This window comes from Jaculus jaculus, chromosome 13 (genome assembly GCF_020740685.1).
Source record: "Jaculus jaculus isolate mJacJac1 chromosome 13, mJacJac1.mat.Y.cur, whole genome shotgun sequence".
NCBI lineage: Eukaryota > Metazoa > Chordata > Mammalia > Rodentia > Dipodidae > Jaculus > Jaculus jaculus.
The window spans coordinates 17836876-17850185 of NC_059114.1; the positions used below are offsets into that span (position 1 = coordinate 17836876).

Below are 13310 nucleotides of genomic sequence, written 5' to 3' on the forward strand. Positions count from 1 at the left end.
AAGCCTTCGATGGTTTTTTTTTTTTTAAGAGAGTGAGAAATTTTATTTATTTGCAGAGAGAATGGGCATGCCAGGGACTAGCCGCTGCAAACGAACTCCAGATGCATGTGCCATCTTATGCATCTGCCGTTACACAGGAACTGGAGAATTGAACCTGGATCACTAGGCTTTGCAAGCAAGTGCCATTAACTGCTGAGCCATCTTTCCAGCCCGTTGGTTTTGAAGATATTTATTTACTTGAGAGAGAGGAGGCAGGAAGAGAGAAAACAAACACTCCTGGGCCTTCTACCAGTGCAGATGAACTGCAGACATGCGCCACTTTGTGCATCGGGCTGCATGTGAGTACTGGGGAACTGAACTAGGCTGTCAGGCTTTGTAAGCAAAGTTTTTAACTGTTGAGCCATCTCTCCGGCCCATCCTTTTATTTTATTTTAATTTATTTATTTGACAGACAGACAGAAGTGAGAAGGCGAGAAAATAGGTACACGAGGGCCTCCAGCTGTGCAAACGAGCTCCAGACACATGCGTCAACTTGTGCATGTGGCTTACATGGTCCTGGGGAATAGAACCTGCGACCTTTGGCTTTTGCAGGCAAGCACCTTAACCGCTAAGCTATACCTCAAGCCCCCATCTTTTTTTTTTTTTTTTTTCTTTTTGGTTTTTTAAAGTAAGTTCTCACTCTAGCTCAGTCTGACCTGGAATTCACTATGTAATCTCAGGGTGACCTCAAACTCATGGCAATCCTACCTCTGCCACCCAAGTGCTGGGATTAAAGGCGTGTACTACCGTACCCAGCCTTTTTTGGGGGGGGGGGTTTCCAAGGTAGGGTCTCATTCTAGCTCAGGCTGACCTGGAATTCACTATGTACTCTCAGGGTGGCCTCGAACTCAGTGATCCTCCTATCTCTGCCTCGCAAGTGCTGGGATTAAAGGTGTGACACCACACCCAGCCCCATCCTTTTTTTTTATTTTTTAATTTTTTTATTTTTTAATTTGAGAGCGACAGACACAGAAAGACAGATAGAGGGAGAGAGAGAGAATGGGCGTGCCAGGGTTTCCAGCCTCTGCAAACGAACTCCAGACGCGTGCGCCCCCTTGTGCATTTGGCTAACGTGAGACCTGGGGAATCGAGCCTCGAACCGGGGTCCTTAGGCTTCACAGGCAAGCGCTTAACCGCTAAGCCATCTCTCCAGCCTCCCATCCTTTTTATTAAATTAATTTTTTTCATTGGCAACTTCCATAATGAGAGACAATAAACTATAATTACCTCTCCCTTCACAACTCCACTCTATCACACCCCTCCCCTGTTTTTTTAATTTAGTTGTCATCTTTTCCTCCTGTTATGATGGTCTAGTGTCAGTACTGCCAGGCACTGGGAGATCATGGATAACCAGGCCATTTTGTGTCTGGAAAAGTGCATTGTAAGGGGTCCTACCCTTCCTTCGGGTCTTACATTCTTTCTGCCACCTCTTCTGCAATGGACCTGGTCTCTCTCTACATAGCCCAAGGTGGCCTCAAATACTATGCTGCCCAGGTTGGTTTTGCACTCAGTTCTCCTTAACCCCAGGTGCTAGGGTTAGAGGTGCACGTTACCAGGCCCAGCCCCTAGAGCTGCTTAGACAAGCCGTACCATATCAGTCCCTCCTTCATCTGACAAGAAGTGACCAGAAGGGGGGAAGACATAAGGAAACAAGCATGAAAGATGAAAGGAGCCTGTTTGAGGTGAGGGAAGAAAGGGTAACAAAATTTGCTTGAAAACACTACAGTGAAATTTATGCTTTTTTTTTTTTTTAGTTTTTCGAGTAGGGTCTCACTCTAGCCCAGGCTGACCTGGAATTCACGACGTAGTCTCAGGGTGGCCTTGAACTCACATTCATCCTCCCACCTTTGCCTCCCAAGTGCTCAGATTAAAAGTGTGTACAGGGCTGGAGAGATGGCTTAGCGGTTAAGCGCTTGCCTGTGAAGCCTAAGGACCCCGGTTCGAGGCTCGGTTCCCCAGGTCCCACGTTAGCCAGATGCACAAGGGGGCTCACGCGTCTGGAGTTCGTTTGCAGAGGCTGGAAGCCCTGGCGCGCCCATTCTCTCTCCCTCTATCTGTCTTTCTCTCTGTGTCTGTCGCTCTCAAATAAATAAATAAATAAATAAAGTGTGTACAACCACACCCAGCTAAAAATAAATTTGGTGGGGCTAGAGAGATAGTTTAGTGGTTAAGGTGCCTGGCTGCAAAGTCAAGGGACCCAGGTTCAACTCCCCAGGACCCACATAAAGCCAGATGCACAAGGTGGCATGTACATTTGGAGTTCATTTGCAGTGGCCAGAGGCCCTGCTATGCCCATTCTTTCTGTCCCTGCTTGCAAATAAATATATTTTAAAAAAATCAATAGCTTAGTCGGGCATGGTGGCGCACATCTTTAATCCCAGCACTTGGGAGACGGAGGTAGGAGGATGGTCAGGAATTTGAAGCCAGCCTAAGACTCCATAGTGAATTCCAGGTCAGCCTGAGCTAAACCAAGACCCTATCTTGAAAAACCCAAACCAAACAAAAAAAATTAAAATCCCACTGAAGTTTTAAAAAGAAGTCTATCTTACCCCCTTCTCCACTCCAGAAATCATGAGACGATGTGTTTAAATTTTTCAAAGAAAGTACTGGGTAGCAAGCACGGTGGAACACAGCTCCAATTCCCGCTGCTGGGGAGGCAGGACTAGAAATATAAGACCAGCGTAAGGTACAGTGAGGTGCTGTCTCCAAATATGTCAGGTCCATCCAGATCAGCAACAAGCTTCTAATACCCCTTTCTCCTGATGCTCATGGTGGAGCTGGGGGTGTCCTCCTCCTGTCCTCACTGCCCTAGCCTCCTGGTATGGGGCCAACCCAAAGAACACTGGGGAGGGGGAGGCCATTTCTGACACAGTTGTGGGATCTCACTATCAAGTGTGAAAGCTGTCAGTTTTACAACTTCCTTCTTAACCAGGTGTGCTGTCACACACCTTCAATGCCAGAACTCCGGAGGTAGAGGTAACAGGGTCGTCATGAGTTCGAGGCCACCTGGGCTAGAGCGAGACCCTACCTTGAAAAACAACCAAACCTACCTGTTTCTCCTGCTGTCTTCTGGCACCTGTAGAAAGCCATTCTGGAATAGTGGAACCCTCTCTGGGGCCTCAGGATGGAATCCCAACAGCTGCTGCCACATGGGGAGAGGGCGACTCACCCTGAGGTCAGCCAGGCTCACCTTGAGGTCTGAGACCCTCCCCCCATCCCCCACAAAAGCAAACGTCTAGAGGTCTGGATCATCCAACGCTTTCTTTTTATTCAACAATAAGCAAACAGAATGAACAAAACATCAAGCAACTCCAGATCTGCTTTTCTTATTCCAGCAAGAAATGTCAACTGAGCAGGAACTGAGTTAAGGATTGCTGACGACCTGCTACCTAGCATCAGGATGGCCTCCCGTACAGCAAAGCCACTCTCCCTGTCGCTTGGCCAGGTCTGTTTTCCAGGGGCAGCCTGAGCAGAGTTGGGGTACAGCTGAGAAGCAAACTTCGGGCGTTCTCGCTGGGAGATGGTACCCTAAAAAAATGTCAGGAGACACCACCACTGTGCAGTTCTGGACTCTGCCACACAGGCAGGGCCAGCAAAATCTGTCAGCAAAGCACCTTCAACTCTGACCCGTTGCCCTCTCCCTGCAGACCTGGCCGTTCTGCTCGAGTTGCTACGCCCTTACTTACAGTGTAACGACCCCAGCGCGGCGCCAAACATCTCCCCAGACAGCGTTTGAATGTGATCAAAACATAAACCAGATGTGTGACTATCTACAGTTTAAAGGACAGGCACGGCAAGGTCACCCTATACCACTACTACCCTACCCCTATGCAGGACAGAGAGAAGAAATGGCATGCGTCACTGAACTGGGAACGCCGCTGCTGGCATCTGGGGGCCCTACTTCCCGGACAGCTGCTCGTACAGCTTGGGCACATAGTCGTCCCATTCTGCCTGGTAGCACGTGCCAGCCAGCGGGGTTCCGAGATGGTACTTCTTGCGGAAGGCTGCCACCTTGAACTTGCCGCGGTGGTCTCCAGATCGGTTGCTGAGAATGGGCTCGTCACACTTCAGCGGCTTGTCCTGCTCATAGACCAGCCAGACGTACCGGTGGAGGCCTGGGGAGAGGCAGAAGGAAAGATGTACGCCTGGCGGACCGAAGACCATCACCTGTTTTTACTTACCAAGAAAACGGGGGCCACAGGGCGCTGGGGCTTGAACTCGGGTGTGCACAGTAAGCGCTTTACCAACCGAGCCATCTCCCCAGCCTTGGAAGTAACTTGTAAACCTGGTAGACATAAAACTCACTGTCTTGAGCTGGAGAGATGGTTGGGCAGTTGAGGAGCTTGCCTACAAAGCCAGTGACACAGCTTTGATTCCCCAGGGCCCACCTAAGCCAGAGGCACAGGCTGGCACATGTGTCTGGAGCTCATCCGCAGTGGCTGGAGGCCCAGGTGGGCCCATTCTCTTTCTCTCTTTACCTGCCTCTTTCTCTCAAATAAATATTTAAAAAAGAAAAAGAATAGTTAAGGCAGTAAGTCTTTTAAAATATTTTATTTCTTTGAGCGAGAGAGAAAGAAGCAGATAGAGAGAATGGGTGCACCAAGACCTCCCTCCACTGCAAATGAACTGCAGACGCATGCGCCACCTTGTGCATCTGGCTTAGATGAGCACTGGGGAATCAAACCTGGATCCTCCGGGCTAGAAAGATGGCTTAGTGGTTAAGGCATTTGCCTGCAAAGCCAAAGGACCTTGGTTCGATTCCCTAGGACCTACATGGGCCAGATGCACAAGGTGGCACATGCATCTGGAGTTTGTTTACAGTGGCTGGAGACCCTGGAATGCCCATTCTCTTGCTTCCTCTGCCTCATTCTCTCAAACAAATAAATAAATAAATAAATAATAAAACATTAAAAAAAAAAAAAACATCCTGGATCCTTAGGCTTTATAGGCAAGCACCTCAACCACCAGGCCATCTCTCCAATCCAAGACGGTGAGTGTTATGTCTGTATCAGTTTTAGAAGCTGTTTACGAGGCTGGGGAGACAGCTCAGGTGGTAAAGTGCTTCCTGTGCACACCTGACTTTGATTCCCAGCACCCTCAACAAAAAAGCTGGAATTAGAGACAGAGGTGGCTCAGTGGACGTGAGAGCTCCCAGTGCAAGTGGGGCCCTAAGGGGGGCCGAGATCAATTTCCAAGAACCTCACAACCGCCGCACCTGCGGCCCTGCTCCTGCAGAGGGAAGCCGGGCGACTTGTGAAAGCAGCGGACTCCAGAATCAGGAAAGGCTCTGCCTCAAGGAAGCGTGAGGGAACAGGAAAGGGAAACCCAGTTCTCTGGTCTCTGTGCAAGTGCACACATACACACGTCCACACACCAAAAGAATAAAGAAAGATAAAAACAAAGCCAGGCGTGGTGGTGCACGCCTTTAATCCCAGCAGTAGGGAGACAGAGGTAGGAGGATCACTGTGAGTTGGAAGCCACCCTGAGACTACACTTCTGAATTCCAGGTCAGCCTGGGCTAGAGTGAGACCTTACCTTGAAAAAAATAAATAAATAACCCCCCCCTCCAAAAAAGCTACACGTGGTGGCACACACTTGTGACCTGAGGGAAAGGGAGGGGAGTGTGGTGTCAGCAACTAGGTGTAACCTACTTGACAAGTCCCAGACTGCTAAGAGACCCAATCTCAGAAAGGTGGGGGCCTGGAGAGATGGTTTAGCCGTTAAGGCGTTTGCCTGCGAACCCTAAGGACCCACGTTTGATTCCCCAGGACCAACATAAGCTACAACAAGGTGACACGTGTGTGTCTGGAGTTCACTTGCAGTGGCTGGAGGCCCTGACGCACCCACTCTACCTGCCTCTTTCCAATAAATAAATTTTTTTAAAAAATGTTTTTTTAAAAAGGTGGATGAAAGGCTGGAGAGATGGTTCAGCAGTTAAGCACTTGCCTGTGAAGCCTGAGGACCCCAGTTCAAGGCTCGATTCCCTAGGACCCACTTTAGCCAGATGTAGAAGGGGGCGCCCACATCTGGAGTTCATTTACAGTGGCTGGAGGCCCTGGTGTGCCCATTCTCTCTCTATCTGCCCCTTTCTCTCTCTGTCTACTGCTCTCAACTAAATAAATAAAAATAAACAAAAAAAAATTTTTTAAAAAAGGTGGATGAAGAGTTGGGCATGGTGGCACACACTTTCAATCCCAGCAGCACTCGGAGGCAGAGGTAGGAAAATGGCTGTGAGGTCAAGGCCACCCTGAGAATACATAGTGAATTCCAGGTCAGCCTGGGCTAGAGTGAGACCCTGCCTTAGGGGGGGAGGGGAGGTGGATGAGCCAGGCGTGGTGGTGCATGTCTTTATTCGGTCAGGTCAGAAAGGGGCTCAAAATCACCCACCAGAGTAGCAGACAGGAGTGAAGGCTGACAACCACAAAACGCTCCAGGCTACTGGGACTAGGTATAAACTTGATAAACTGGACACAGTGCTATAGGACCACAAGGATCCCCTGAAACTGATCAGCCTACAACTTCCAATTCCTACCACTTAGGAGCTCTTCCAGGTATCTGCCCAAGAGAATGAGGCCGTGGCCTAGGAACAGCCACTTTGTTCATGATATTCAGGCACTAGCTACAGCCTAATACCAGTGACCAAAAGGACAGGAGCCACCGACACAAGCGTTAACTTGGGTGACCTCCATAGAAGTGACACTGAATGAGACCAGTCACTGAATCAACTGCATACCACACAGTCCAGCCATAGGAATGCAGCAGCCACAGTAACCTACAGGGTTGGGAAATAGTGAGCTCCAGGAGAATTATAGTAAAAAGTTCACAAGCCAGGAGTGATGGCACATGCCTTTAATCGAGAGGCAGCGGGAAGAGGGTTGCCATGAGTTCGAGGCCAGCCTGAGACTCCATAGTGAATCCCAGGTCAGTCTGGGCTAGAGTGAGACCCTACCTCAAAACCCACCCACCTTCAAAGAAAAGAACCCACAAAATAGCTCTTTCCAGGGTGATGGGAATGACCTTCGCCTTGAGGTGTTTACATCCACTAAATTCTCTGCCTGAACCTCTTGGTCGGTACCTTTTACTCTGTGCAAGTTACACCTTGAAAACCACACGTGAGTTACTGAGCATCTTTCCTTCAAAGAACACAGCTCCTACTCGGGAGAGTTGCTTCATTCTCAAGTGTATCCTCCCTCTAATTAAATTGCCTGCTTTCATAACCACCCTAGAGAACTCACTGGATCCTCGGGAAATATGTCCCTTGACCCTGCCCATTAGGAAAGCATGAAAGGCCTTCAAAGCACCTGGAAGCCTCAAGGTCCACAAATCAAACATGAGGCCCTGGGCACGGGTCCTTATCAAAGACTTCTTGTACACTTCTCAGCCTAACTCCTGGAGGCAAGCGCTAGCTGGCATCGTGCCATGCATCACCCACGACCATGGCCTTGCTCCAGAGCACAAAAACATCTGTGACGACAGATCACCATCTCCCAGTGACTGGGGAGCACGTATCTGACACAAGCCCGTCAATGTGGGAGCCACTCATCTACGTGCGCTTTCCGCGTGCACACAAACAATGCGGTGCGTGTGTCTTTGGAATGGTTCTACCACAGTCTTCCAGATCTTTTCAAGATACCAAACTGGGGCTGGAGAGATGGCTTAGCGGTTAAGCGCTTGCCTGTGAAGCCTAAGGACCCCGGTTCGAGGCTCGGTTCCCCAGGTCCCACGTTAGCCAGATGCACAAGGGGGCGCACGCGTCTGGAGTTCGTTTGCAGAGGCTGGAAGCCCTGGCGCGCCCATTCTCTCTCTCTCCCTCTATCTGTCTTTCTCTCTGTGTCTGTCGCTCTCAAATAAATAAATAAAAATTTAAAAAAAAAAAAAAAGATACCAAACTGTACTCTGGGAGAAAGAAGGAACAATAAAGAGATACATCGGCACTTTTTGTGTAATTAATATGCAAAGTATGACCATTTCTTAATCACATGAATTGGGACAATCATGAGCTCACACGGGACAAAGGGCTCAATAGGAAACAGAGACGGCTCAAGTGTGCCGTGGCCCCCCCAGAAAGCCGTCCTAAAACATCCCACAACATCCATTCCCTGCTTCTTAAACATTTTGTTTTTATTTATGTTATTTACTTGACAGAGAGAGAGAGAGAGAGAGAGAGAGAGGGAACGGGTATGCCAGGGCCTCCAGACACTGCAAACAAACTCCAGATGTTTGTGCCCCCTTGTGTACCTGGCTTATGTGGGTCCTGAGGAATCGAACCTGAATCCTTTAGTTTTGCAGGCAAAAGCCTTAACCACTAAGCCATCCTTCCAGTCTTGTTCCACTGCTTCTTAAAGGCCCAGAGCACACATGCTTCCCCAGCATGTGTGAGGACCTGGTTTTCAATCTTTAACACAAACAAAGCAAACAAAACAAAACAAAGCCAGGCATAGTGGTGCATGCCTTTAATCCCAGTACTCAGCGGGGCAGGTTAGGATGATCTCCTGTGAGTTTGAGGCCACCCTGAGACTACTCAGTGAATTTCTGGTCAGTGTGGGTTAGAGCAAGACCCTATCTTAAAAAACAAAAAGTACGAGACATCCTACACAAGAAAAAATTTTAGCACCTTCCCAACCAACATCCCCCCACCCCGCACACACACAGGCACACACACACACTCCACAGGTACATTGGAGGAGAATGCCCTGAGGGTAACTGGCAGCCTGCTGAGGCAAACCTAACCCTCAGGCAGCCCTTCCCCCGCCCCCTCAAGAGCAGCCTTTGCTGACCTGTGCCTTTGGGAGGTCCAGAGCCCACGTAGTCAGAGAGGACTGTCCCACTGCTGATGTCATTGCCCTTCATGTTGACCACCAGGAAATGGTGCCATTCCCTGTGCAGAGAAAGAACCCAGGAGGGTCAGGGCCATGCAGGACCACGGCCCAGCCAGCCCAAGTACATCAAGAACACCAGGCCAGATGTACACGGACACAGACCTCTGTATCCCCAGGAGATTCAACCCCTACCCTGGGTGTCCCTACCTGGGTAGGGACAACCAGAGCAAATGTGATCAGCCCTGCAGCCCACAGGCTCAGTCCCCAATACTCAATGTGGTCCCTACAGAAAGAAAGCAGCCTCAGAGTGCGTATACAAGCAGCCTCGGCTAGGCTCCAGAAAACCCTGTATAAGGGCTGGAGAGATGGCTTAGTGGTTAAGCGCTTGCCTGTGAAGCCTAAAGATCCTGGTTCAAGGCTCGTTTCCCCAGGACCCACGTTAGCCAGATGCACAAGGGGGCGCACACATCTGCAGTTTGTTTGCAGTGGCTGGAGGGCCTGGCACACCCATTCTCTCTATCTGCCTCTTTCTCTGTCTATTGCTGTCAAATAAATAAATAAATAAAAGTTTTTTTAAAAAAAGAAAGGCCCTGTATGAGCCTGGCAATGTAGCTTTGTTGACGGAGGCCCTGTTGGCAGGGGTTCGATCCCCAGCCCCACATAAACCAGCGATGGTGGCACACACCTGTAAACCCAGCACTTGGAGGTAGAGACAGAAGACTCAGGAGTTCAAAATCATCCTCCACTACATGGTGAGTCTGAGGCCAGACCAGGCTACATGAGACACTGTCTAAAAAGCAAATAAAAATTCTTGGGCTGGGTAAATGGCTTAGTGGTTAAGGTGTTTGCTTGCAAAGCCTAAGGACCCCAGTTCAATTCCCTAGGACCCACATAAGCCAGATGCACAAGGGGGCACATGCATCTGGAGTTTGTTCGCAATGGCTAGAGGCCCTGGTGTACCCATTCTCTCTATCTGCCTCTATCTCAAATAAATATTTTCTAAAAAAAAATAATCTCTTACCTATGGGGTAGAGAGATGGTTTTGTAGTTAAGGCACTTGCCTGCAAAGCCTAAGGACTCACATTTGGCTCTCCCCACGTCCCACGTAAGCCAGACGCACAGCGATGCAAGTGCACAAGGGGCACGTGTGCCTGGCGTTTGATCGCAGTGGCTGGAGGCCCTGGCAGGCTAATTCTCTCCCCCTTCCCCTTGCATTAAAAAAAGAGTCTGAGCTGGGCATGGTGGCGCACGCCTTAATCCCAGCACTCGGGAGGCAGAGGTAGGAGGATCGCCATGAGTTCAAGGCCACTCTGAGATGACAGAGTTAATTCCAGGTCAGCCTGGACCAGAGACAGACCCTACCTCGAAAAACCAAAAAACAAAAACAAAACAAAACAAACAAAAAAAAAAAAGAGTTTGTTGGGATTGCCTCAAAAAAAGAATCTCTACTTATTAACACTGCAATTTGAATTTCTCTTAAGTTTCCACAGGTCACAAAGTGGTACTCTTATTTTGGTTTTTCCCAATCATCTAAAAATGTGAAGCCACCCTTATCTTGAAAAGCTGATACAAAAGTAGATCCCAGGTGGATCTGGCCACTGGCTTTGGTTCAGGGTCCTGCTCAAAAGCAAAGCTATCGATTCTAACTCAAGCCTGGGCACAGACAACCCCAGGCTGGTCAAGTCTGCCTCTCATCCAGTTTTCCCCAACCGACCTGAATTTGGGATCCTTCCTGCTGGGAGCATCCGGGTCTGTGAGGACCAAGGTGTAGAGCTTCCCCGGGTCAAGGCCATCCCAGGAAATGCTGGTGGGTCTGTTCTTAACCTGTACAAAGGAACCAGGCTGATGTTAAAAAATAAGAAATGGGGGCTGGAGAGATGGCTTAGCGGTTAAGCGCTTGCCTGTGAAGCCTAAGGACCCCGGTTCGAGGCTCGGTTCCCCAGGTCCCACGTTAGCCAGATGCACAAGGGGGCGCACACGTCTGGAGTTCGTTTGCAGAGGCTGGAGGCCCTGGCGCGCCCGTTCTCTCTCTCTCCCTCTATCTGTCTTTCTCTCTGTGTCTGTCGCTCTCAAATAAATAAATAAATTAATTAAAATAAAATAATAAAAAAAAGACATTCAACTTTAAAAAAAAAAATAAGAAATGGGGCTGGAAAGATGGCTTAGGAGTTAAGGCACTTGCTTGAAAAGCCTAAGAACCCAGGTTCAATGCCCAGGACCCACAAAAGCTAGATGCACAAGGTGATGCATGTGTCTGGAGTTTGTTTGCAGTGGCTGGAGGCCCTGGTGTGCCTATTCTCTCTCTCTCTCTCTCTCTCTCTCTCTCTCGCTTAAATAAACTGCATTTTTAAAAAGCAAGAAATGTTAACGACTCCAACTCTTCCTTAGACCTCACACTCCTCAAAGGTAAGACCAAAGATTATTATTTCTTAATGACTTTTAGTAAGCATATAAAATAATGTTTTTATGGCACTTCCACACACATATCCCACTATACTTTGCAAAATAACTGATTATTATTATTGGTTTTTCGAGGTAGGGTCTCGCTCTACTCCAAATGGGCCTGGAATTAACTATGTAGTCTCTAACTCCATGCTCCTCTTACCTCTGCCTCCGGAGTGCTGGGATTGCAGGTATGCACCACCACACCAGGCCCAATTATTAATAGAAGCTATGGGTATTGCCTCTACTAAGAGCCAGAGGTGAAGTCTTTTGTAAGTATAAAAGATACACATCTCAGACTGGCATGGTGGAACACACCTTTAATCCCAGCTCTTGGGAGGTCATTGTGAGTTCGAGGCAAACCTGGAGAAGTTGCTCAGTGGTTAAGGCGCTTGCCTGCAAAGCCAAAGGACTCAGGTTCAATTCCCCAGGACCCACGTAAGCCAGATGCATCATGGGGGGGGGGGGTAGTGTATGCATCTAGAGTTCATTTGCAGTGGCTGGAGGCCCTGGCATGCCCATTCTATGTCTCTCTACCTGCCTATTTCAGTATCTCTCTTTCTGTCTAATAAATAAATTTTTTAAAAATACTGTTTAAAAAATACAAATTTTTTAAAGAAAATTTTTTTAACTGGGTCACTATTCTCACATGTTATTAACAGCAAAGAGGTTGGAATTTTAAAAGACTGCAAATTAAAATGATCTATTGAGGATTCTACAAATTTAGCCCAAAAAAGTGGGGGGGGGGGGAGAGGTTAAGCAGGATTCCATCCCTCCACCACCACCTTGTTCTGTTCTGAGGGTCTACTGTCTGGTCCCTTGGGGCTGGCTAAGATGCCATCTGCTTTAACTGCACATGGTCAAGAGCATACGGTGGGAAGCCTGGATCGGGGGTGAGTGAGGGGCGGGATGGGGGGGGGGGAAGTGGAGGGGGGAAGGAAGACAGACAAGGCTTCCAAAACGGTTGTTTCCTATTTAACATCCCAAACACTAAACTGTCCACAGCACGGACCGTTAGGGCAGTTTATTCCCCGCGGGCTCACGGAGCTTCACAAGGGAACAGTTGAGCAACGGTGGCCGTGGATGAATCCACTGGCCCGGCCCTGACCAGCCCCTGGGCACCGGGCCCCAGGGTCACACGGTTACCCGGGCGCTGGCCCGGGAGCCTTTACAAAAGCGTGCACTTGCACAGCTGCGTGCTCCTGACCGCTAAAAACAAAGGAGAAATCGCCCGGCCGTCACCGGTTACATAATGCGTCACAACTAGGGGTGGGGGCTGTCCAAACTGGGACTTAAAAATGATGAGCCCCCCCCCAAAAAAACAGACTCTGGGGACATCCGGGCGGCCACAGTGTGCATCCATCTCGGACAAGCCTCCTCCCCACCCCCAGGACCCGGGAGGGCTGGGGGTATCTGGACCTAGATGCCTCCCAGGGCCTTGAAGCCCCTGCAAGTGGGTCTATGCAGGCCTGACGCCCAGGGAATCGAGGACCTCGCTGCTTCGGGAGCCCCTTCCCCCCGAAACCCCAGATCAGCCTCCCCCCACACACACACGCCCGCGGGTTACCTGGGTGGGCGTCAGCACTTTGCCCAGCTCGTCCACCTCCACCCCCCCACCGTAGGTGACCCGCAGCGGGTGCTGGGGCCGCTCGTCCACCTCCTGCAGGCTCAAAGGCCCGGACCACTTGCTGAGGTCGACCGGCATGACGCGGCGGCGGCGGCGGCGGCTGCGCGGGCGGCGGTTCCGCAGGGAAAAAGCCACGCGCCGACCTGCAAACTGGCCCGAGCGGCGCGGGGGGAGAACCAGTGACCACGTGAGCGCATGCGCACCCGCCGCCAGCAAGTCCCGCCAATCACAGCCCGGGTCCCGGCCCACTCGCTCTCTGATTGGTTAAATCCGGTAGCGAGAGCCCATCTAGCGCGCCCGGGTCGAGGCAACTTGCTGCGGGCCAAGGCTGAGCCCTCCCGAACTGCACTGTTGGCCCGAGCGCGGTTGAGATAGGCTTGCTG

General features: G+C 50.0%; 1 protein-coding gene across 1 annotated transcript; it reads right to left on the reverse strand.

Moving 5' to 3' along the window:
* Nucleotides 1-3283: 3283 nt before the first annotated feature.
* On the reverse strand, nucleotides 3284-13076 carry Pebp1 (phosphatidylethanolamine binding protein 1). The gene is made up of 4 exons (XM_004664145.2): nucleotides 12868-13076; nucleotides 10573-10682; nucleotides 8817-8917; nucleotides 3284-4154 (listed from the first exon to the last, which is right to left on the reverse strand). Exons 1-4 carry the CDS (start codon nucleotides 13003-13005, stop codon nucleotides 3937-3939), a joined length of 567 nt encoding a protein of 188 aa, XP_004664202.1. The 5' UTR covers nucleotides 13006-13076; the 3' UTR covers nucleotides 3284-3936.
* Between the last annotated feature and the right edge of the window lie 234 nt (nucleotides 13077-13310).

What these genes read in the sequence shown, in the direction of transcription:
- Pebp1 (XM_004664145.2), bottom strand. Translation starts at nt 13,005, where the DNA reads ATGCCGGTCGACCTCAGCAAGTGGTCCGGGCCTTTGAGCCTGCAGGAG. An exon ending in AAGTGCTGACGCCCACCCAG is followed by an intron (nt 10,683 to 12,867) that starts GTAACCCGCGGG and finishes TCCTTTGTACAG; the next exon opens with GTTAAGAACAGACCCACCAG. An exon ending in AGGAAGGATCCCAAATTCAG is followed by an intron (nt 8,918 to 10,572) that starts GTCGGTTGGGGA and finishes TTCTCTGCACAG; the next exon opens with GGAATGGCACCATTTCCTGG.